Source organism: Toxotes jaculatrix, chromosome 11 (genome assembly GCF_017976425.1).
Source record: "Toxotes jaculatrix isolate fToxJac2 chromosome 11, fToxJac2.pri, whole genome shotgun sequence".
NCBI lineage: Eukaryota > Metazoa > Chordata > Actinopteri > Toxotidae > Toxotes > Toxotes jaculatrix.
The window spans coordinates 8,521,312-8,547,247 of record NC_054404.1 but is presented as its reverse complement, the minus strand read 5'-3'; the positions used below and the strand labels follow the sequence as shown (position 1 = coordinate 8,547,247).

The 25,936-nt window shown below is 43.1% G+C and overlaps 1 protein-coding gene across 4 annotated transcripts in view; it reads left to right on the top strand.

Annotated features, from left to right (window-relative positions):
* Positions 1 to 25,936, top strand: part of LOC121189600 (ankyrin-3-like) — a 117,427-nt gene that overhangs the window by 85,617 nt on the left and 5,874 nt on the right. For 2 of the 4 annotated variants that reach the window (XM_041049905.1, XM_041049904.1), the window contains 15 exons: positions 1,377 to 1,479; positions 3,219 to 3,328; positions 5,144 to 5,368; positions 5,574 to 5,728; positions 6,063 to 6,274; positions 6,539 to 6,746; positions 7,105 to 7,201; positions 8,179 to 8,407; positions 8,598 to 8,723; positions 9,175 to 9,297; positions 11,227 to 11,308; positions 20,822 to 20,896; positions 21,335 to 21,466; positions 21,869 to 22,012; positions 24,389 to 25,871. In XM_041049905.1, the coding sequence (XP_040905839.1) occupies positions 1,377 to 1,479; positions 3,219 to 3,328; positions 5,144 to 5,368; positions 5,574 to 5,728; positions 6,063 to 6,274; positions 6,539 to 6,746; positions 7,105 to 7,201; positions 8,179 to 8,407; positions 8,598 to 8,723; positions 9,175 to 9,297; positions 11,227 to 11,308; positions 20,822 to 20,896; positions 21,335 to 21,466; positions 21,869 to 22,012; positions 24,389 to 25,871 (3,504 nt within the window). Of the gene's footprint in view, positions 1 to 1,376; positions 1,480 to 3,218; positions 3,329 to 4,129; positions 4,163 to 5,143; positions 5,369 to 5,573; positions 5,729 to 6,062; positions 6,275 to 6,538; positions 6,747 to 7,104; positions 7,202 to 8,178; positions 8,408 to 8,597; positions 8,724 to 9,174; positions 9,298 to 9,828; positions 9,856 to 11,226; positions 11,309 to 12,635; positions 19,917 to 20,821; positions 20,897 to 21,334; positions 21,467 to 21,868; positions 22,013 to 24,388; positions 25,872 to 25,936 lie in introns of all 4 variants that reach the window. The other 2 variants (XM_041049903.1, XM_041049906.1) reach the window with 2 other exon arrangements.

Sequence of the window (25,936 nt, the reverse complement as noted above, 5' to 3'; positions counted from 1 at the left end):
TAAAGAAGAGTGCTGGAAGGTGCCAGGACATGCAGAAAGAGATGACAGACGATAAAGAGAACAACCAAGAGAAGGGGCAGAAAGGGAGGAAATGGAAAAACATGGATGTTTATGTTGAGGAGGAGGATGGACAGAATGAGAAAGAGGAAGCTGTGAAGAACAAACAGAGTCCTGGTGAGAGCAGAGTGGGGGGGGGGGGCTGTCATGCCAGCGAGTCCATTCAGGCCCCACAGAGTTGCTTGGTAACTTCGATGGCGGGGTAGGCAGGCAGTGCTGAATAAAGGGCTTCTCTCTGTGCTGAATAGTGTGCCCACTCAAACACGCTGAGCTCTGCATTTTCTCCCCCGCGCTCACCCGTTCTCCCCCCCTCTGCACACTCACACACACAACACATCAATACACACGTACAGTGCACACTCTGACAAAATAAGGCACAGAGTTGTCGGCTTTGTTGTTGGGATTGCATCCTTATGCAAGCCCCCTTACAATGCACAAACACACACAAAAACATGCTCTTCATGTATGTTATTTCGTGCCTGTATAGTGACTATGCGTTTATACAAACGTTTAGACTCTGATTTTGGCACTGATCAAATCCCTGTAGCGAAAACAGCAGAAGACAAAAGCCCTGAAAGGAAACTACTGCACCGTGTTGAGCTTGAGAGGCTGCAAAAATAGACACACATCACCACACACACAGCCATAAAGCAGACTGCAGCAAGACAGATAGAAAAGACCAGCTTCCTTTTTGTATTGGCTGCTCTGAAACAGGTCTAGGTCAGCTGCTAATCTTAGAATAAAGCTGTGTCAGTCTTGGAGCTCGAGTTGGATTCAACAGTCTGAAACACTTTCGAGTAAATCTAATTTCTTTCACTGACATTAATACAAGATTTGCACAGAGGCTTCTTGTGATGTTCAGATTTCTCACCTGCCAGCCAGGTGAATATATGTGAACGGTCCACTAATCTGTCATACTTCATCATTTAGACACACTTAGTTACATCCATGTCCATGATGCACACCAAGTACACCTTCATGTAGAAATGCACACAACAGCCATCTGTGTTTCCTTACAGTCTACCCACTTCCTCCTCTTCCTCTTTCCGTCTATCTCTTAATGCAAACAAACTGACCTCACCCTCATTTCCATCTCTGAATAACCTGCTGCAGTATCTTATCCTTCTTCAACTGCAGGCCTTTCCGTTTCTCTCTATTTTCCACTTATTACTTTTGGACTCCCTCTGTCCAATAAGTAAAAAAACTGGTTCCCTGGAGGTTACATGTAGTAATGGATTCCTTGCTTTTTGTTTTATGTTGTGTTCCCCCGCCCGTCATTTGTTGTTGCCCGCGGCGCTGGGTTGCGTGGTAACATGTAGCCTCCGCTCCTTCAGTTCGGATAGGTCCAATACACTCAACCGGAGCTCGTTTGCACGAGACAGCATGATGATTGAGGAGATTCTGGCCCCCACAAAAGACACGGTAAGATCCATTTCTTGTTATCATCATCATCATCCTTTGCTTGTTTAATTCAGTATTTCTTGCCCCTTTTCACCCTCGATACCCAACCCTTTTCTCTGTATGTCAGTCTCAGTTTACCTTTTCTTTCCTTGGTGTCTTTAGATGTCTGTTTTGTAGGCTTTAATATCTGTTGTTCATCAAAGTGTCCTGGAAAATCTCTTTTTTTCTTTTACACTTTTGTTCTCTGTGCTCTGTTTTTCCATCAATGGCCTGGTTAAAAAAAAAAAAAAAAAAGCATAGGCTGGGTGGAATTAAAGCAGGGAGCAGGGAAGCTTTACTTGTCTTGCACAAAGGTCATAACAGAAGCAGTGTTGATGCCATGCATGCTTTTGCCAAAGTGCTGAGGGTGAGTGTATAGCACCTTGACGAAGAGTTTATTCAAACCTAAGGGCTTTGGGAGGCCCCTTTTGCTTTCTCATGGAAATCTGCAGTGCTCTGCAGAGCTCACCCTCCCTGTCCAGTGCTTGTTTTGGTGGTCACGAGCTAAAACAGACACTGTAACCTCTTACATTATAAACAATATTAGTAATATAGCCTACAACTCCAAAGACAACATCACCAAAGACCTCAAACTATACATGGTCAAAATATGCACTTAGCTCAACTCTCTTCTTTTACAAAATAAGTAAATGTTTTATACTTGTAACCCGATTTGCTTTTTATTATATCAGCTTTCCATTAAATCCTAATCTGATTATAATTGTTCTAAAATGATCTTCATTTGATAGATAACTTTTCAGTTACACTCACATCTACTACAATCTGTAGTGAGATTATTTGAATTTAAATGGTTAAATTATAGCGCCAGCTCATTCCCACGGAGCTAAGATTGTGTATTCTTTAGCTGAAATCGAACCCTTTAGTGAAACAAAGTGTGACTTCTGAATCATCTCTCTTCTCCCTTAAGCTTCAGAGTGTCTGTAAAGACATTTCCTACTTGGTTGATCCACTCAATAAGGTATAAACTGTTTGTGGATGTCTGACATGTTCATCGGTTTGGTTATTTTTCAGTCACTGTCACAGTGGTTCAGCTCCCATTTCTCTCGAGTTTTCGTCTTTGTGTATGTGTTTGTTTTGGGTCTATGCCATTATCATCATTCATTAGTTCTGGTCTGTGTTTGGCGAATGGTTGTTTCCCGTGCTACTCTCAGCGTATATAAGTTCCCATGATTCGGTCTTCACATACTTAATTATTTTGAGTTGATTTCCAGTTTCTATTTTTTCAAGCATTGTTATTGTGGCACATTATGTTTGCACATTTCAGTTTATTTCCGCTGCACAGTTATAGTTGCACATTTACTGTGCTAGTTTCTGTGGTTTTTTGGCCTGATTATGGTGAGACTTGTGGGTAACAGTCACAAATGTTGTTGAGAGATGAGCCATAAAGCTGTAAATGTTATCGGCTCATTGCTCCGTACCATGCATGATTTTAGGGCCTTGAAAAAAAGAAGGGTCAAAGTTACCTGTTCGGTTCATGCAGTGATTAATAATTAGCTCTCTTGTCTTCTTGGTGTACCTCATCCATTCTCTATTTTCTGGTTTCTGTTTTGTTTGATGATTTATCTGCTACGGATCTTTGTCATTTCCTCTGGAGTCATCTCAACCCTTTTTGTCCTCCTTGTTCTTCTCACCTCTCTTTCGCTTCCCTCTTTTTTCACCTCAATCTCTATCTACCTGTCCTCACCTCTGTCTTCTTCCAGCATCTGGCTGTGACGAGAGACTACAGCTCAGAGTGTATGCGGCGCTACAGCTGGACTCCAGACACCATGGACCACAGCCACAACACTGTGTCCAGCCCCATTCACTCTGGGTAAGAACAGCTGTACTGCCTCATCTGATCTGTCAAGATATGTTGACCAGCATGTAGAGACATAAACTACACAAACTCAATATGTACATACAGACACATATATGTACATCCACACAACAATTGCACAATCACACATTTTAAATGCTTACTACACAAATCTGTCTTATTGTCTTTTGTTCTCCCCCAAAGAGTCAATATTCAGCAAACCCTGCAGCACTGATGCAGACAAGATGCAGGGCTGTGGGATTTCTGCAGTGCTGCTCTGTACACATTACATTACAGTGACAAAATGCATCCTCTAAACCTCACATGTCATACCTTAAGTCTAAAGTCTATTTCTATCATCGAAGAAACAAAGTACAGGCTGTGTCTGAGCTCACGGTGATGTGGCTCATGTGTTTCATTTGGATAAACTGATAAGATTTTGCTCTCATGTTATTCACATACTTTGAATATATGACATGATAAAATGTTAAGTCTGCTCTAAATAAACGGTGCTGTCTTTGCATAGAACTTAATGCATCGTTTCTTTGGTGTTATACTCACTCAGATCTGCCATATCCAGTTTTGGTTCCTTTTCTATTTTTGACTCATCATGCTTCGTGTGTTTGTCTATTTATATATTATTTTGTTCATTGTCATTTTGTCCTCAGTGTGTCTTTTCTGTTTCCCTTATTTTTTAAATCTCCTTTTCATCTTCAGTAGTTATTACAGATCCCAAGAGTGGTTGTAAAACTTTGATACTAAAACTAGGTTCTGGGGGTTTGCCTCCTGCATTGTCTCCATGTGTTTATTTTGCAGCTTCTCCTCCCCGCTCCCTCAGTATGACTCCAGGTGATGACTGAGTTCGCTGCTTTCACCCATGATGCCGCAGTGATGTCACTCACTCCTCCACCTCTGTCTCCCTCTCATCTCGCCACTCTCTCTTCTCTTCTCTTCTCTTCTCTTCTCTTCTCTTCTTAGCCTCCTCTGTTCCTCCAGTCTGTGCTCGTCTCATCCGTGTGGTCTGGTGTTTCATTTGCACTGCCTAGATATTAGAAGTGTATAGTCAACGTGTTTGGGAGTCTTGATGTGCCATCTCTCTCTCTTTCTCTCTCTCTCACACAGTCTCTTCCTCACAGTGCACATTAAGAATTAATCTTCCTCATAACTTTACAGGGATTGTGCTATTTGCAACTTACAGTAAAGAGAAAAGCAGCTGTACAGTACATAACATAACTAGTGTAGTGACAAAAGTGGATAAGCAGAGTTTTTTATGCATACATCCCACTCCATCCTCACTTCTTACTTGTGTCAAAGATTATATAAATAGGATGCCAAAAACCTGCTCTTAATTTGAAGAACGGGACACATTACACTACACATAACTAATCACATTAACCCTGTTCTGGTGAAACATTTGTGCAGGTGTTTAATATTTGATCACTGAATGCTGCTTTAGAGGAACTGAAACTTTGGCAACAGTCTCACCTTGAGCCTCAGAACTGGAAACTAAACTTTCTGCACCTTCATTAGCTCCCTGTTTAGTTTCAGACAGTGTTTAATGTTCTAAATTGAGGCTGATGAAGGTGAGAACTTCCAACTTTCAGAGACTCAAAGCATCTTTTTTTCTTCTTTCTGTCATTCTGTCTCTTGCTCTTACTCTATTTTTGTTATTTTCTCTCTTTTCCTTACTTTGTTTGGGTGTACGGTGATCACAGCATGGGAATCGTCCTCCTCACTTGTGTCCGTGGTATGGCTTCTGTCTATCTTTCTCTCTGTCTATGAGTTTTTTCCTCCTCTAACTTGTTTTTGTTTTGTTTTTTTGTCTCGTAGGTTCTTGGTCAGCTTCATGGTGGATGCCCGCGGTGGCTCCATGAGAGGTAGCCGCCACAATGGCATGCGCATCATCATCCCTCCCAGGAAGTGCACGGCACCCACACGCATCACCTGTCGCCTGGCCAAAAGGCACAAGCTGGCCTACCCCCCTCCCATGGTGGAGGGAGAGGGGCTGGTCAGCCGGCTGGTGGAGGTTGGACCAGCCGGGGCTCAGTTCCTCGGGTAGGACACTCGGGACTTTCTCTCTGCTGTGTTGATGAGTTGCAGTTTTCTGGCCACTTACAAATCAAAGGGGATATTTTCTTATATCTGCTTAAAATATCATGACTCAGAATGTATTGCAGCTAATTAACAAGCAATTAAGACTTAACCAAGGAAACTTCTGGGCTGCTCTGACTGTTTTATAATGCTTTCATTTCTCTTTCAGTCCTGTGATTGTGGAGATTCCTCATTTTGGTTCCATGCGGGGGAAAGAGAGGGAGCTGATTGTGTTGAGGAGCGACAACGGCGATACATGGAAGGAGCACCAGTCTGATACCAGACCAGAAGACCTTGCTGACCTGCTCGTTGGGATGGATGAAGGTAAAGGAAACCTTATTCAGCACAGAGACAGTTTGTTTGTACTGAATGGATGAAGGTGAACTTAACCACTTAGGAAACCCTACACCACATAACCAAGGGCTATGTCAGCTGGTGACCTAGAAAATCTGATTTTCTCTCCAAATGAAAAAATGGTTTTTATCAAGCCGTTTAGCCTATTTAATGTCCCTTTTTGTAGTGATAGTGACAAAAATGCCACACCACAACAGTACCTAACATTTAAAGGTATTCATAAATTCAGACTTCTTAGGAAAAAGGCATCACCCATTGTATGTTGCTTAAAATTATATTTATAAAGTACTGTTTTCTGTCACAGAGCTGGACAGCCCTGCAGAGTTGGAGAAGAAGCGCATTTGCCGAATTGTCACCAGAGATTTCCCTCAGTATTTTGCTGTGGTGTCGCGGATAAAGCAGGAGTCTAACCACATGGGTCCTGATGGAGGCATGCTGTCCAGTAGCACTGTGCCCATGGTCCAGGCGTCATTCCCACAGGGGGCGCTCACCAAGAGGATCCGTGTTGGCCTGCAGGTACAGCAAGACTCCTTTGATCAGCTCCAATTCCATCCATTTCTTGACTTGGCTCTTTTGTTGCTAATATGGTCCACGGACTTATTATTTATTAATGCCTTACCTATTTTTGGTTGAGTATTTGATTCTGCCTGACGAGCTTGGCCCAGTAATTTTAACTATGGGAAGATTTTTAAGCAAACATTTCTCAAAGTTTGATCAACAATCATTTGAGTCTGCATCTTTGCTCTTTGCACTTTTTGGTCATCCTGTGTTTCTGTTTAGGCCCAGCCTGTACCAGATGAAATGGTGAGGGCGGTCCTTGGCAACAGAGCCACCTTCAGCCCCATCGTCACTGTAGAGCCCAGGAGGAGGAAGTTCCACAAGCCGATCACAATGACAATCCCTGTCCCACCTAGATCGGCAGAAGGCCATCCCAGCGGCCACCGAGGCGACTCTGCACCATGCCTGCGTCTGCTGTGCAGTATCACAGGCAAGTCGACCTTCAGATAACTAGAGCATGAAAAAACAGTAGGGGTATCTCCATCCAAATTGCCAAGCTTTGAGTTTATTTTGGCAGTCATTGTGTCCTTAGATGCTACTAAATGTTATCTGTGATACCAGACATGCTTGTTCATCCATTTATTATACATGTAACACAGTTAGTACCTCAGAAACACTATGAATTGAATAGTGGTGGGCACATCAGGTTTACTTTGATGTCAAAGGCCACAGGTCGATAAAGGGAAGATGAAGAACTGAGAAGATAAAAGGATAGGGATTATGAAAGCTAAAGCACTGGCTTGGCTGGAAAGGCAGTGCGCTCATCTTTTATCCCCTATTTCATACAGGGGGGACGTCCCCTGCCCAGTGGGAGGACATCACAGGGACCACACCGCTGTCCTTTGTAACGGATTGCGTCTCCTTCACCACAAATGTGTCGGCCAGGTGAGACACACACATATTCATTTACACAGAGCAGGCCACAGCTGGAAATGATAAATACAGAAATTAGTAGTTTGAAAGTTTCCCACTTTTGAAAGTTTCAAACTCATGATGGAAATATTTCTATAGACTAAACAATTGATTGATTAATTAGAAAAATAGATTAATTTATAGAGATAATAATAATTCATTGTATAGTCAGTTTGATGGTCATGTATTGGACCACTATAAAGACATTACAACCATTATGCTCCAAAGCTGGCAAATTAATACTCATTTGCAGTAAATATAAAATCTCTACATCTCAGTAGGCCTCAAAGTTCCATGAGGCAGTGGAAGTTGGCGGTGAAGTGTAAAATCTATCACAAGAGGAAATTTGAAATTACAGTCAGCTTGCACTTGAATCCACAGAATTGTGTTCTGAACAGATCCTCTTTCTTTCACTACACACACAAGGAGAGCGAGTTCCCCTCTTGTTTGACTCTACATGTCATTGGCTGACTTTAACCTATTTATTGAGTGACTTTATAGTAGATTTTTTATCTCCTCTTGGCTGCTAAACAGACCTCAGCCAGTGAACCTCTTGGTTACAGTACACAAAGTCATGAACTCTCAGCTTAACTAGATTGGGATCATGTGGCGAGTATGCAGTCTGATATTAACAGAGCACCCTTTGTTGATTACTACACAGCTGTCATGTGTCTGTGTTCACCCTTCAGAGAAATGGCCAAGCTTGTTTGATTTATTATTTAAATTATTATTTCACCTACACTACAGTGTTGCAGCCCTTTGAAAGGTTTAATACAAAATGTGCAGTGCAAAGTTCCAAACTTTCAGCTGTTGAAAATCATCCTCATATTAGGCAAATTGTTTACCTGGCGGACTTCCAGATTTGCCATTTTCTTGTGTTTTTCCCCATTTTCATCTCCTCTCCTCTTTTCTCCTCTTCTCTCCTCTTTCCTCCGATCTCTCCTCCACAGGTTCTGGCTCGCAGACTGTCACCAGATTCCTGAGACGGTGAGTCTAGCGTCTCAGTTATACCGGGAACTGATCTGCGTGCCGTACCTGGCCAAGTTTGTGGTGTTCGCCAAGATGAACGACATCATTGAGGCTCGGCTGCGTTGCTTCTGCATGACAGACGATAAGGTGGACAAGACCCTCGAGCAGCAGGAGAACTTTGAGGAAGTGGCCCGGAGCAAGGATATCGAGGTGGGATTGTGTGTTCATGTGGACTTGGAGACACTCTACTGCAGTAGGAGAGTCTAATAAAGAACAAATAGACAAATGAATAAATCAATTATATGTCATTGAAATGTGATATAATATCAGTTTCATGAAGCTAATCTGCGGAATGTGTTACAGCTGTGAAACTACATTTTTGGTCATTTGATTTCTGTAGGTTCTCGAGGGAAAACCTATCCATGTGGATTGCTATGGCAACCTGTCCCCTCTCACCAAAAGTGGCCAGCAGTTGGTTTTTAACTTCTACTCCTTCAAGGAGAACAGACTTCCTTTCAATGTGAAGGTATAACATTCATCCCTCTCTCTCTCTCCACAAGCATTTACCGTGTATGTTGTTCACTCTGGTCTAATTTGTTAATGTGCCTTGCTGATTAAATTATGTCAGAAATGATCATCCTCTCCTAATCAGCTGACATTCATAGCAATAACAGTTTTTTTACCATGTCTGGTGCATGTTGCTAGGAAAATTAAAATAGCACAGTGTCACACTGTAGAACCAAGTGAAGGTTATTCATATATCAGAATTACACACAGTACATTAAGTCTTTTTTGTCTTTTTTTGTCTGGCAGTTCTTATTGTAGTCTTTTGACATGCATGCTGACTGTTAAATCTTTCTATCTATATACTACTCAGCAATTTACATTTTTACAGTAGGTTGAGGTAGAAAAAAAATGCAGAAATTTCTGCTCCTTTTTCTTTTTTCTTGATGTAATCTTTTGGCTATCTTCTACAGATCAGAGATATGGGCCAGGAGCCATGTGGTCGCCTCTCCTTCCTGAGAGAGCCAAAAACCATTAAAGGCCTTCCGCAGACGGCCATATGCAATTTGAATATCACACTGCCAACTCACAAGAAGGTAGGATGACCATGTTTGAATAGTTCATCTTTACAGGCCATATCACATCATCTACATGTAAATGAAAGTGAAAGACGGAACATGTTGTCCTGACATCAAGCGGAACCACAAAAGTTCATTTAGTTGAGAAGTGACTGCCTGCTGCTTGTGTCTTTTATTAGTGTTAAAGCCTGTGCCAGTCGTAAGACCCCACAACGTACACATGCAGCCACACATGCACATTGTGCTTTGTTCTATTGCCTGGCTCACTGTGGGTACATAAGAATTATACAAAAAGAAAAAAAGACACTTCTCATTTGTTTGTTGTGGTGTTGACTGATCACAAGAAACTGTAATTCTTTTGCTTTTGCTTTTGTTATTTTGCTGTTTATTTTTATTAATCTCATAGATTTTTTCTGATGCCTTTTGTTGTTTTTGCTGCTCCATTTTCATCCCCTGAGTTTTGTTTCCACCTCCCCGCTCACTATAACTTCCCTGCTCTCCATTGTGTCATCTCTCTCCTCGCTGGCAATGCATCTTGGAATACCACAGGATATGGAGTCTGATCCTGATGATGAGGTAAACAGATTCTTCATCATCACATGGAACTGCTTCTTCTTTGTCGTCCTTTCTGTTTGCTTTACTGCAGATGCTGTAGTAAATATGCGTGTTGCAAATATTTTGTCTCTGCGCAGCACCTGCGTGTCAAAGATGCTTCTGAGTGCACGTTTTACACAGCTATGTCTTTGCTGAAGTGACCCTATGCAGTGCATGAGTGGAAATGGCAATTGTTTTAATCAGCGAGGATTTATTTATTGTTGTCTTCATCCCAAGTCCAGTGGAGCCAATTACTGTGCCACACCTCGGCTTGTTTTTCATCTCTATATCTTCCTTTCCATACATATTCAACAGGAAATCACCATATCACCACCCTTACTATTAACACATAAGAACGTTTCACACAGGACTATTGTACCTCTTGTAAGCTAAAGATTAAACCTTATCTCTTATCATTTGTCCACTTAGTCATTGGTTTGTTGTATTTGGGGTTCTCCCTCTTCACCTTTGTCCTTGGCTTGTGTGTTACAGAGAATACTAACGCTATCAGCTGTATGCCAAAACATTTATAAGGGAGTTTAATCAAAGGGAGATAAGGGTGTTTTTATGTTTGAGTATTTATATTATACTGTCCGTAGTGACCATGTGTTATATTCTTTCTACATAAATTCATCAACCAACTTGCCAGACAGAATGTTGATATTGGACAATTCAGCAACCAGATTATTAAATCCATTTTTCAATGTTCAGTGCCAACATAAAGAAAATATATTTCAACCATAAGTGCACATTGCAACTATAGTAAGCCAAACATAGTCATAGTTTTAAAAACCAACATTGATTGTTTGGGAGGGACATAAACTCCAGAAAGCTAGACATACTAGACCCACATTCATCATGCCTACCTCCACAATTTAACTTGTCACCTTGTTACATGAAGGACACATTATTATCTGAACTGGCACTGAATGTTGGCATATACAGTAAATCATTAAATGCTGAACTGTCCAATATGCACAGAATTCGTGCAGAATGGGCTGAATTTGTATCACAGTCCTTTTCTTGAAATTGACACATCTACTACTATTATAGCAGTTTTAATCAGGCGCACCTTGTCACCACATTGGATGATGATCTGAGTCAGTGAGTGAAGAAATGTAGAGAAACAGTCCATTACTCTCCAGTGGAGACACTACAGTACACCTGCAGTGCCTCCTTGTGCCACTACTAACAGCATGTACTAATTCACTAAAAACAGAAGTGTCCATGCACTGCAGTATCTAAGTTAACAAGTTAACATCATAATTTAGTCATAATTCTCATAGATTAGAATCACATTTCACACTATTTTTTTATGTTAAAACATCTTTTGTTCTTTTTTGTTTGTTTCAGACTGAAAAGCCAGAACGACGTCATACCTTTGCCTCCTTAGCTTTGCGTAAGCGCTACAGCTATTTGACCGACCCAGCAGCGAGTGAGTTTCCCATTTTTACTTTCATGAAAATTTTAATTGATTTTAGATATTTGTTATTTTAATCAGTTTTAGTGCCTGAAGGTCCCTTTATACAGTGTACTTTGTTTATATACCCTTAGCATAGAACAAAATCTACCTCACAAAACATGTTCATCAATCATTTATTCTCTTCACCTGACACACACTCTTTGATCATTTGTCGTCCATCAAACTTTTGCATGGTTTACTGTGTGTTACGCTTTGCTTACCCACCCCATGTTGACAAAAAGTCTCCCTTTTTCAACTGTTGCTTTATTTTACATTTGTGAAAACAGTGGGAATCAATGTCTGTCTGTTCCTTTATCATTTGATCAAAAAATGTTTAAATTCATACTGAATAAAAATAATTTTTTGAATTGTTCTCATTCTTTTAGTGGCCATTTCACTCTTATTGGCTTTATGATTGTGTGCGGCTGTGTATTTCAATGTGGTTACAGGTTGCACTTTATATAAACTTGATTTCCTCTTCAGCAAGACTATGTTAGAGCAAACATTTTCCCCTTTACAAAATACTCGCTTAAATTTCCATGCAACTATTATATATTTTTGGGGCAGTTTTCATAGTGCACTTTGTATTACCTGGACAGAAGTTTTCCAAATTCTAAGGTAGTTTGTATTTTTGTTTTTTTTATTCCAGCCTAGTCCATTTGAATCTCTTGTGAAAACTGCCATGTTGTTTACAAAGATCTGAATAATAATGACTGATTTATTGTACCTTTCTTGTAAAGTGCAACCTTATATTTTATTTTAAGTCATGACCAAACAAGTAAAGTGATATTTTTTTTATTAATGGTATGCACTTGTGGGGTCATCTCTGGCATTGGAAATGGACCAAATGAAAGCATAAACATGTCAATGAAACATGTACAGTAAAAGGCACTGTTGCAAGGAGGCAAATAGATTAAGCACATCAAAAGTCAATGGAATTGTTTTTTGGTTATCATGTCTTTTTTGTCACCTCTACCATATGTCAAGCATTTTTGTTCCTATGCATACTCCATTCGTTTTCGGGTGTATTTTGTCATTAGTCACAGACTTTAGACCATCACTTTTCATTATCATCCTGGATTTTTGAACAAGGGCCTTTCTTACATTTCATGATGACAAAAAGTCTCAGTTTCTGTTTCAACTGTTGCGTTATTTCAGACGTTTGCCTTGCTCCTGTGAATAATGCTGTTTCTGACTGACTCAAATTTCTCTTTCTGGTTTTTATGTTTTATTTCAAATTATTTTACGTTACATTTTATGTTTACTTCCTTATTGCTTTTGGTTGAAATTATTGTTGAAGAAACAACTGATCGAAGCTCGCCGAGAACACAGCCTTCTAGCTACCCTCACAAACCTGTCTTTTCAACGAGATCTTATCAGGCGTGGTCGCCTGTTCCTGTCGCCGTCCCTGGCCAAGCCAAGTCTGGGTTTGGCTCCCTCTCCAGTTCGTCATCCAACACGCCCTCTGCCTCTCCATTAAAGTCTGTCTGGTCCATCAACTCTGCCTCCCCCATCAAGACCAACATTCCTGGATCACCTGCCTCTTCTGTTAAATCAGTTAGTGACATGGCCTCTCCCATCCGATCTTACAGAACCATCTCCTCTCCTATAAAAACTGTAGTTCAACAAGCCCAGTACCCAACCCAGGTTAGCCCTAGTCCCCTGGCCTCACCAGCAAAAAGTGCCCCAGACCCTATATCCATGAAAGGACTGGCAGCATTATCTGCTAGGACCTCCCCTATAACTGTCTCTGGAGGAGGAAGCGCTCTTCTTGAGAGAACATCCATAGGCATGACCCCACCAACCTCTCCCAAATCTTCTCTGAGTATGTTCAGTTCACCCCTACCATACAAGACTGTTATGGGGGGCTCTCCTGGCACAGCATCTTCTTCCTCACCCATAAAAACAGTCCCTGGTCTCTCCTCTGTGCGTTCCTTTGCTTCAGATGTCACTGGCCCCGCAAGAAACTTGTTCTCATCTCTTTCATCACCGCTTAAATCCAACACCTCTCCAAGTGCTGCAGCTCTGATCAATGGAACTGTGTCGCCTACACAGTACCGCTCTTCATCCCCAACATCTCTTCTCACCAGCAGTCTGCAAGAGAGAATACAAGCAACCACCAATGCTGCAACAACAAGTGTCAATGCAGCTTTTGATGAGGTTGAAAAAACATTTAATTCTTGCTCTGCAGGCTATGGCACCTTGAAGTCCTTGTCCTCCTCTGCATCATCCTCATATCAGTCCATGAGATCATCAGCTTCTAGTTCCCTTTATGCCTCTCTAAGATCGCCTCCTAATGCCACCACTGCTGTAACGTCCAGCACAATGACTGTTCCAGTGTACTCTGTTATTAATGTGCTGCCAGAGCCCCAATTTAAGAAGTTACCTGAAGTGTCCAAGTCAGCTGCTGCTCTCCTGTCCCCTCGGAAGACAGTCCCCGCTGAGGTGAATGCTCAGTTGCAGTCTTCCTTTGCCAGAACTCTTTCCCCCATCAAAGCCCCTCTTTTTTCTGCTGGCCTGAAATCAAGTACCACATCACCACTATCATCCAGCCAAGAGATTCTGAAGGATGTAGCGGAAATGAAAGAGGACTTGATACGAATGTCAGCCATTTTGCAGACAGATCCAAATTCCACAGCCAATAAAGGGTTTCAGTCTGATTCTCCCAAAGAGGCTAAGATAGAGGACGAGGAGCCATACAGGATTGTGGAGAAAGTAAAACAAGATTTGGTAAAAGTGAGCGAAATCCTCACTAAAGATACTGCGAAGGACGGTAGGGTTTCCCTGGCAAGGGGTTCTTTGGATGACATACACTTCTCAAAAGTACAAGTTGAGCAACCACCAAGCAACTGGAGCTATCCACCAAGATATGAGACTGTGGTTCCTCAAGCCAAATCAAAAACAATATCAGATAGAGATTTCAATCTCTCCAAAGTGGTTGACTACCTGGCCAATGATGTTGGTAGCAGCTCTTTCTCCAAAATGCATGACACAAAGCATAAAGCAGATGAGGGCAAGAGAGAAGGAGAGGGAAAAGAGAAGCAGAAACGTGTCCTAAAACCCACCATAGCAGTTCAAGAGCAAAAGCTCAAAATGCCTCCAACAAACATGCGCTCTTCAGCTTCAGACAAAGAGATCAGTAAAGTAGCGGATGCGCTTTTTGGAGCAGACACTGTGCTAGAATCCCCTGATGATATCTCACATGAACAGGATAAAAGCCCCCTCTCAGACAGTGGCTTTGAGACCAGGAGTGAAAGGACACCTTCTGCCCCTCAGAGTGCAGAAGGCATGGGTCCCAAGGCTCTTTTTCAGGATATCCCAGTCCCACCAGTGATCACTGAGACTAGGACTGAGGTTGTCCATGTAATCAGGAGCTATGAGCCCCCAGAGGATAACAGACAGCCTGCAATGGAGGATGCACATCCGGTCAGATATATTGATTCAGATTCTAAAGGGCATTTGAATCAAGCTACATCAGCCTCCGAACAGAATAAATGCTACTCAATAAAAGTCAGCCCTGAGGAGGATCCAATGGGGAAAGGGGTGAGGGTAAAGGAAGAGACTCACATCACTACCACCACCAGGATGGTGTACCACAAACCACCTGGCAAAGAGGCACCATCTGAGAGGTGTGAAGAAACTATGTCTGTGCATGACATAATGAAGGCTTTTCAGTCAGGCAAAGACCCTTCTAGAGAACTGGCTGGACTGTTTGAACACAAATCTGGCAATGAGGAAACATCACAGAGAGTCCTCGAGGACATCAACTCTAAACCTAAAGTTGAAAGAATAATTGAGGTTCACATCGAAAAAGGCAATAAAACAGAACCAACCGAGGTCATCATCAGAGAGACAAAAAACCATGCAGAGAAGGAAATGTACTACTACCCAGGGAATAGACAGGAAGATGAGGAGCCTGAAGAATCACTTCCAGTGTACCTTGACTCCCCCAGAGTGAACACACCCATGTCACAAGAGGAAGACAGTCGCCCTAGTTCAGCCCAGCTCATGGCAGATGACTCTTACAAAACACTCAAGCTACTTAGCCAGCAATCTGTAGAATACAATGAAGATGAATCATCAGAGCTTAGGGGAGAATCTTATAATTTTGCAGAAAAAATGCTGCTCTCTGAGAAATTTGACCAGTCTCATTCTGACACAGAGGAATATCTGAGAGATAGGTCTCGCTTCCACTCACCAGACAGAAGCAGTCACAGTGAGGGTAGAGCAGTTGGGCCAAGGACAGAGTATGTCTTCAGGTCACCGAGAAATGTATTTGACAAATCTGGAAGAATGGCCAGTGTTGATGACAACTTTGACAAACTGACACTTCTGCAGTATTCTTCTGAGCCTGGTAGCCCAAAGCAATCTGTTTGGATGCGTGTGTCAGATGACACACCAAGTAAGAACAGAGAACAGCTTATGTATGAGGACAGAGTGGACAGGACTGTAAAAGAGGCAGAGGAGAAACTCTGTGAGGTGTCTCAGTTCTTTCGTGATAAAACAGAACAGCTCAATGATGAGCTCTCATCTCCAGAGAAGAAATCTCGAAGACCAGACTTTAGAGAATCGCGATCAGGTCCGAGCTCTACACACAGCAGTCCAGAGAGGTCAGCTTACAGAAATGGGGGCAGTGGGGAAGAGTGGAGCAGAGAAAGACTTAGAGACAGGTTCAGCTCCACTGACAGGAAATGTGCTAGTTTACCCAGCAGTCCAGAGAGGAGAGTACTGCTTCAGTACAGTGATTCAGACCCAAGAAAACAAGGAGATGGTAAATCACAGGCAAGCACAGGTGAAAGCTCTAAACCTTATCAAATGTCTTCCTCCAAAGTGAGTGCAGTCAGGCTAAAGTTTGAGCAAGAGGCTCAAAGGCAAGACAGGAGTCATCATGGTGGCCAAAATTCAAATCCACCTATTAGGAAACTCCAGGAAAGTAAGCTACCTGTATATCAGGTATTTGCTGGTTCAAATATTCCAAAAACACCAGACAGTCCGGGAAACCAGAGGCGATGTCTAGAGAGTGAATCAAATAAGTCCTCACCCAAGCATGAGACCAGTGGAAAAGATCAGGAGGAGAAAAAGTTATTTAAGGCTTGGGAGAGCCAGGGGTATGGGAGCTATAAACCCCAGTCTCCCAAACTATCCCATTCTTTAATCCATGATTCTATGAAAGATGGAAATAATAGTGATTCCCAAAGACAAGAAACGACCAAGAAAATAATATACACTGAATTTGTCGTTCGAGAAAGTCCAAATAGCAATGATAGTCTAAAAAAAAACTCGGAATCACAAATTCCTGTTAGAAAGCCATCTAATTTCTCGGAAAATCACAAATCCACCTCTTTAAAATTAGATGCCTCTGTTGAACCATATGAGAGGTCAGGGTCTCATATACCTACTTTAGCTAGAAATCGGTTGCACAGTAGCTCTGAATCCAACAAGTCCACTCGTGGATCATCAGTAGGACAATCGACAGACTCATCAGACGGTAGCCAGTCAAATGTAGTTTGTAATGGTGTTGATAGCAACCAAGTAGAATATTTGGATCAAGTAACTCCTGTAGTTGTCACAGAGGGTTTCAAAGATATTAAACCCTTACCTGTGTATGTCAGCATCCAAGTGGGAAAGCAGTATGAGAAAGAAACAGCCTCTGGGCAGCTGGGAACATACAAAAAGATAGTAAGCCATGAGAGTAGAACAGTGCATGAGACAAGGGGTGCATTTTACTCTGTCAAACAAAAACAGTCTCCATCTCCTCAAGGAAGTCCAGAGGATGACACTCTAGAACAAGTGACTTTCATGGACAGCTCTGGGAAAAGTCCTGTTACCCCCGAGACCCCCAGCTCAGAGGAAGTGAGTCTGACCTCAAGAACACCAGACTCTGTGATAGGCTTCATGCCTGGCATGCCAAGCCCTATCCCAGAGGAGTCTGAGGAGGAAGAAGGAAAGACCTTCATCTACAAGGAGCCCTCTAAGGAAAAATCTAAGCCAGCCTCCACAGAGAATCACAGTAAAAAACAGGATGCAGAGAGACAGAAGTCAAAGGAGAAAAGAGTGGCTTATATAGAGTTTCCACCTCCTCCTCCTTTAGAGACAGAGCAGTCCGACCCTGAGAGAAAGGGGTCATGTGCTTCTTCTGAGGCAGAGACAGAGATGATGGAGGTGAACCTTCAAGAGGAGCATGATAGGCACCTCTTGGCTGAACCGATCATTAGGGTCCAGCCTCCATCCCCTATTCCCCCTGGTGCTGATAACAGCGACTCTAGTGATGATGAGTCTGTTTTCCATCCCATCCCTATCAAAAAGTACACTTTCAAAATGAAAGAGGAGGGAGAGAAACGCCCAAAACACAAACGATCAGAGAAAAACGGAAATAACAAGGAGTCTGGGATCAATGGTGTAGTAAAGGGGGAGGATGCTGACTGTGAACAAAATGGCAATGACCAGTCAATCACTGACTGCTCTATAGCAACCACTGCAGAGTTCTCCCATGATACCGATGCAACCGAAATAGACTCTTTAGATGGGTATGACCTTCAGGATGAGGATGATGGACTGAGCGAGGATCCTAAAACATCAAGTCTGTCTAATGATGGAAAAACAACCGACCGCTCATTTAATCAGTCCAAGCTTGAAGTGATAGAGGAAGAGAAATGTGAAGAAGGGGGGGATAATGGAAAGACTAAAACCAGCACATCATCCGTAAAAAGCAGTGGAGATGAAAAAGATTATACCCTTGAAGGAAGACATCCAGATAGGCAGGGCTTTGGGGAAAACTACTTTGCCTACCAACTTGAAGAGGAGTTGAATTCAACCTTTAAAACTGTTGCCACTAAAGGCCTGGACTTTGACCCCTGGTCCACCAAAGGGGGTGACAATGAGGGAGTTTTTGAGTCCAAAACAAAAGAGGATGACCCCAAGCCCTTTGGTTTATCGGTGGAGGACAAATCACAGGCTACAACACCTGACACAACCCCCGCTCGAACACCAACTGATGAGAGCACACCGACTAGTGAGCCTAATCCCTTCCCTTTCCATGAAGGGAAGATGTTTGAGATGACCCGCAGTGGTGCTATTGACATGAGCAAGCGGGACTTTGTTGAAGAGAGGCTTCAGTTTTTCCAGATTGGTGAGCATTCCTCTGACCCTAAATCAGGGGAGAAGGGGAGAGGGGGCAAGATCCTGGGGGTAATTTCCTCTCAGTCAAAAACAGGGGAGAGGGCCACAGTAGATGGGAAAATGAAGGTTATAGATACTACCACAGACAGCAGCACTACACCAACAACACCAGCAGCAACAACAGCAAAATGCAGCCCTGCACAGCCTGGCAGTGACACTGGCTATACCGGTACTGATGTCCCCACCTGTGAAGCCATAGCTGAGACCGCCTCCTCATGTACAATCACAGCCTCTAAGGTTGATCCCAAATTACGCACTCCTATTAAGATGGGCATAGCCGCCTCTATAACTGTGAAAAAAGACTCAGGGGATCTCACAGATTGTAAAGCTGAGATGTCGGAGGGTCAGATGGTGCCAGAATACATTAGTATAGAGGGTCAGTGTTCAGAGAGTCAGTCTAGCAGACACACTGAGCCCAAGTTAGAGAGAAGAGATTACCCTTCTGAAAACTGCAACAACAACAATAACCTCGAGTCCTCCAGTGTTCAGGCCAACTACATTCAGTGTGGTAGTGTGGTGTTCAATTTGCAGTCCTCCTCTGAGCCCACTCTTCAAAAAGCTAGCAGGATAGAAACACTGTGCTGTAGGGATTTAGAAGAGAGAGTGGATGTACACAACAGCAATCAAGTGCAAGACCAGAAGAGTGAAACAGTTAAAGAAAGTGAAGTGAAGCAGCCCAAGTCGCGGCTTCCAGTTAAAGCATCAGGATGGTCATTTCACACACAGGGAACAGCCATAGGCAAACAGAAGCCCAAACAAGCAGTGAAAGTTGAGGTCAGGAAAAGAGGAGAGCCAGCCATAGCCAAAGTAGAGCCCAGGTCTAGAATACCAATCAAGGATGTTAAAAAGAACAGCCCCACTGCTGCAGCTAGCTCACTTGTTTCAGTTCGGGTAGCCTCACAGCCAACGAGGGCATTGAACTCAGAGAGAGCATCCATTCAGTTGCCATCAAGGTTACCACTGAAGGACAGGCATCAGGTCAACAGTGTCACAAGTGAGGGAGTATGTAGACAGGACAGACAAGAAAACCCAAGTGAAATTTGTAAGCGCACCATCGAATACTTTAAAGACATTAGCGGGGAGACGCTAAAGTTGGTGGACCGCCTGTCAGACGAGGAGAAAAAGACGCAGACAGAGCAGTCGGAGGAGGACAGCACCTCCCGGAGCACCTCTCTGTCGGACGCCTCCCAGCCTTCCCAGCCCTCCCAGCCCTCCCGCTCATCCAGGTCTGGTAGAGGTTCGAGGGCTGAGGCCGGGGCCGCGTCCGTAAGGGCAAAGGTGGCGACGACGGACAGGGCCTCCGGCAGTGAGAGGAGCAGGAGGAGTAGGCGGACTGGTGGGAAGGAGGGCAGTCAGGGACTCACAGGGTCTCGAACGCCTCCCATCGCGGAGATCAAGCCTAGTTTGTAAAACTTTCACACTATGTTTAAAATACATCTATATATTGATATATTTCACTTTTAGTTGCATGACATCGTTGTGATCGTTTAATGGATTGACTGGAATGCCTGTGGCGTGTTTACATATTCTCTTCAGAACAGTAGCTGTCATTTAAATTTCTTTTTTGTCATTGATGTACTGTGTACTGTATTGTCCTTGTTGCAAGGTTCTCTTTCCTCTGTTCCCTTCTATCAACCCTTTTTAACCCCCCGTATGGTAGAGTGAGCATGCCAGTAGTAGTGACTGGTCCACTGGCACAACCAGTCCCTTGTTTGACAACTCCCTGGTCTGTCTGTCTGTCTGTCTGTGCGGGGTGGCTACCAAGTTATTATAGTAGTCTGTTCTTACAGAATTTTTCATGCTATCAATTGTCATTTAAACTAACTGATGTTGGAAAAGAACACACAAAAACATCTTCGCATGTTGACATTTTAGATCCTAACCTAGACCTTCTCCACCCTAGATTTGTAGAATTATGAACTATGTCTGTTGTTGAGAGTCATGTTATGCTTTGTTTTGTGTGGTTCTCATGACAGTTACTGCCTGCCTAGAGGATACATACCACAAACAGTCACAGAACACCACTTAATCTATGAACTTATTTAAGTTGCCCATAATGTCTCTAGTGTGAAACATCCTTTTCTTGCCATCCTGGGGATACAATTGAACCCACATTACAGCTATATTACAATAATATGCTAACCAGTATAATATAAATATTTTTAACACAACCTTTATTGATGTTGTTAATTCTGATGAATAAGTGGCCAGAAAAGGAAAAATACATGTTTTATTTTTCTTAAATTAATGTATAGGGAGAGAGGAATGTGAATGGTATTGACAAGTCATTGTCTTCTATCTTTCCAGGTCCCCAAAGTCCTTGTGAGCGAACGGACTTGCGCATGGCTATTGTTGCAGATCACCTGGGACTCAGTTGGACAGGTGAGACACATTCTACATTGTTCTTTCTCTCAGTACCCTTGTACATGACTTGCTTTTCTATCTCAGTCTCAAACCCTGTTATTTACTGCCATCTTCAGGCTAACAGAATATCTTACAATGGATAATAACGTTAAATGTAGCCCTGAAATAGAGGAGCTAAAGATCACATAATGAGGACAAAAAAAGAATAAAACAATCTCCCTGTTACAGAAAAGCATTGAAATTCAAATATATTTGTAGAGGAACTGAAATTTTATTTTGAACTGTTTTATCACAGGATTTTAAATATGTTGTAATACATTTGTGCTATTAGGCTTTATTTATTTAACCTCTGCAGTTTGTGTGTTTGCACTATGAATAAAATGACAGACACATGCTAACTTCTGTACATTAAATTTTGAATACTTATGTCTGAGTTGCTTTTGTGTCCCATCACAGAGTTGGCTCGAGAGATGAACTTCACAGTGGATGAGATCAACCACATCAGACTAGAGAACCCCAACTCTCTGACAGCACAGAGCTTCATGCTACTTAAGAAATGGGTCAGTCGGGAAGGGAAAAACGCCACAAGTAAGACTATTTTTGTATCAGAGAATGTTGTTTTTGTCTCCATTTCTCCTTTCTTTGTGTCTTTCACTTTCTCTTCTCAGTATTTCTGGTTTTAATTTAAGGCAAAAAAAAACTTGCAAAGACGAGCTTCCAGCTCTAGCTCACAAAAAATGAAAGTATGTTGATCACTCTCATCTTTTTCCTGTTCAGACATCCTCAAGTACCTATTTTAACAAGATAACTTTAGGAACAGGCTTGTTGTGTTTATTGTCCCATTCAAGAACAAAAGGAATTTTCGATATACATTTTTTTCCATTTGTAAAAACATTGCTATAAGGAGTTTTGTTCTAATTTACAAACCTCATTTCATTGTTCTTCAGGTGGCTCAGTTACATTTTTGTGTCGTCTTCTTTTCTTCCACAGCGGATGCCTTAACTGCAGTGCTGACCAAAGTCAATCGGATGGATATTGTGACTTTACTGGAGGGCCCAATATTTGACTATGGTAACATTTCAGGCACAAGATGTTTTGCCGATGATAACGCTGTTTTCCGGGATCAGGCTGATGGTAAAGTTTAGCTTTGTCTAGCTGACCTCTTACCTCTCCCTGCTACCTTTTTTGTTGTGCCAATGCATGGATCACATACAAATAGTCCTAGTGCAAATGTCTAGAGAAACTGATTTACAGTCAGATTTGGATTTGTTTGTTTGGACAACTGGCTCCTGCTGTTCCCCGAATGCATTCTTGATTTGCAATGTATTACAGTTTATATGCCAATGAAATAATTATGGCATTCTACTTTGATCTTTCTTGCTTTTCAAATTAAATTATAATCAAGTTTTTAATAGCACTGTAATACTCTGATTTGAATCACCTTCTGTTGAGTTAACCATCATTTTCATTTAAATCAGGTTTTGTCCAGTTGTCACAAATGAGCAATATCCACTGTTAAAATCCCATTCTAAGTGCATGCCGCATACTAAATACTACTCTAAATGTTTTTTTTTTTCAAACATGTCTGACTTGTGTAGAAATGATATAACCCTGTAGACTCTGCTTTCCTCTGTTTATTTAGTCTAGTTCTCCTAGTTCTCCTCCAGTTCCTCTGAGCCTTCCTTGGATAGATGAGAGAATCTGTTCCTCTGTGAAAACAGACTGCCTCCTCCTCCTCCTGTTCCTACTGCCTACCACCACCTCCCCACAGCAGTATCCACTGCTGATAACAGCACATAACAGCTCTTAACAAGTTAAGAGTCATGTATTGCTGATGTCTACCTGTGCCCTATCCATCCCTCACGTGCCTCCTCCTCCACGTATCCCTCAGTCATGTCATTCATTCATGGTCTTGTTGTGCAAGCATGTTTCATTTCATCTTTCATTTATTCTGTTTCCCTCTTTCTCCACATTTTGTTTCTTTTTTTCTCCTCTGCATATCTCTTGCCTTCCCCATAGTTTGCATAATTATCCCCTTAACTCCCAGAAGCTCTGAAGCTGCATTCATCCTGCAGACACCCAGCCCCTTCTTTCCAACGCAGACCCCGACACCCCCACCCACTCCCCTCACTCCTACTGCAGCACTTCATGGCCGTCCCTTTTCCCCACGCCGCTCTCCAAGTTATGAGTCCTCCATTTCACTCAAAGACTTGGCACCTCCAGCACAATTTGAACAGCCACAGTTCAACTTCCTCTCCCCTCCATCCCCATGCATCACCCCTGAGTGTCCTGCTGCTGACGCTTGTCAATCCCCTGCCTTCCCTTTCTCGCCCCACCCATCCTCCCCTATTCCCCTCATCACCTCACCTGTACCTTTCTTGTCTGCTGCTAACTTTTCATCACCCATTCCTTTTTCAGCTGCCTCTGTCCTGTCCTCCCCCACCTCTGTCCCAACCTCCCCCACCTTCAATATGCCTGCTATAAACCCTTCACAACCTTTAGAACCAGCCACCTCCTCTCTCACAGCATCCGGATCTCCCTCTGACCTGTCCTGCCACGCTACTGCCCCCTCCAAACCTGCAACCACACCCACCAACCTCACCCTTGAACCCTCCTCTATGGTCCCTATCCTGTCAAAACCCATCACCACACCTGTTTCGTACACCCCTTCCTCACCCTCTGGTAGGGCCTCACCTTCTGTCACAGAGTCCCCAAGCAAAGAGTCTTTCGTGACCCAGCTGGCTTCCTCCTCCCGCCCTGTCTCCTCTCTTTCCTTGTCTACTCTCCCTCCCATCTCTCCCTCGGGGTCCCGTTGTCCTAGCCCCGGTCCTTCATCCCCTCCCCTCCGCTCCCTGTCACCCTGCCCTGCTTGCCAGTGCACTTCCATTACTCCACCTCCCACTCAAACTCGCATTGACCCTTCCACAATGGAAATATTCATTTAGCATGCTCTGCTCTTTATCTTGCTCCTTCTCCTTCCATATTCCTTCTCACATCTCTCATCTGTCAACTATCTCATGTGAGCATGTAACAGAACACCCTGGCAAATATTAATATCTTACACTCATCACATCCCATGCTACATGATTAATAAGGCCTTATGTCATTAATGTGTCCCACTTTCAACATCTTACCTCACTAAAAATCAGAATAACTTTTATTATTACTGTCAATTTGTATATACTTCATTATATATTTTTTAATATTTTATTATTTTTGTGTTGAATATGGCATTTTCAAACATATACAATAAAATGTGTGTATTTTTTACATTTTACTGCATATGTTTGAGGTTGGTTTGGTCATGTTGCTATTACACAGTAGCTGCTGACGTACCACCATCTCAGCTAGTGGTTGTCTGGATACATGCTTTGCTCTTCAACCTCTGTGCCATTGTCCACTTCATATGGTGTATGTGTTAGGGTGTGTGTGTTTTTCTGTGTATTATATTACTTTGTGGCATGCTTCGGTGTCTGTATGTCTCTACAGTTGTCATCCTGTCACCTACAGATTATCAGAGCATTCTAGCGGAGCTGCAGTCCCCCGCTGCACTGCACTCTGACCCCCACTTCCTGGAGCCCGAACTTCCCATCACCCCAAACCCCTCCCTAGCTCATCACCAATCAGAACCAGACACCCCTTTGCTGGCTGACTCCCAGCCTCAGCCCTTGCCGTGGGGCCCGGAGATAGAGCCCAGTAGTGGAGAGCCAGACAGCCCTCCTAGGAGCCCCCCAAGACCCTGTGAGCTTGCCCTGTCCTTCCCAGCCTTTCAACTCCCTGATCCAGTTCCTTCCAAGGTCAGAAAGCCCCACATTGCGCTGAATGACCAGCTACTTTTGAGTGAGGAGGAGGACAGGTCTTCTCATGAAATGGAGCTGAGCCACAAGCCCAAGTCACACTCCTTCCCTGCAATGTGTGAGTTAGACATTGACATGGCTTACTCCACATCTTCCCCTTCACCATCATCAGTATCATCAATAACCCCTTCATCGCCTGACAGAGTACAAGAAGGAGATGCAGGAGAGCAGATGGGTGCCCCCAATGGGGTACAGGAGGATATAGGTTTGAAAGGAGGTGAAAAGGAAGTGACAGAAGAAATAGAGAAGGTTGCTGAGATGGTTGCAGCAGAGGGAAATGGATTAGTGGAAAAGTGGGTAGAGCAGGACCTGATTAAAAATGTGGAAAGAAAATGTGAGATGATAACAAAATATAGTTCTAAGTTGGCAGAGGAAAATAACATTTTGGTAGAACAAAAGGAGGGGTCTGCAGAAGAAGAGAAAGATGTGATAAATGAGCAGCATGTCCTTGTTCATGATGGCAATAAGGGGACAGCCTGTGAGGTGGAGGAGGTGAGAGATGTGCAGAGTCTGTCAGAAGAACAGCATAATCTGATAGAAACTGGGCATGAAATAGAAAAAGTTTGTACCACTATGGAGGCAGTGACTGTTCAAGAGGATATTGATGAAAAACCAGAGGTACAGAAGGCGGATGGGGGCAGTGAGGAAAGGGTCTATGAGGGTGACAAAATGGATAACACAGATGGAGAACTGCAGCTTAAGGATGAAGGAAGGATGTGTGGCAGTGAAAGAGATAATTGCGGCACATTGGAAGGTGACCAAGAAGGGGAACAGACATCCGAGGACCACACCATAGCCCGTCTCTCCCCTCAGGCCTGGGATGAGGCACTTGGAGAACTTCAGTCCAGTGAGTCTGGATCCAATGAGGAAGAGGAGGAGGGACATGGAGACAAACAAATCAAAGAAGAGGCATTAGGATCTCTGTTGGAGGAGGTGAAGAAAGAAGGCTCAGAGGACAAGGAGAAGGACGAAGAGATGACAGAGGCCAGGGTTCAGGAGATTCTTGATCAGGTTGAACAGGCAGAAAAAGACGTGTGTTCATTTTCAGGCTGGCACAGTGATTCATCCAGCGTCAATGTGGAACCACCAACACCAGGCCGCAGCGTCAGCTCAGACCTGCTCGACAGACGGGAAAGGTAAGTCTCTGTTGAGTCTCCAAGAATTAAAACAATTTCTTGCCCACTTGAATTTGAAATCTACT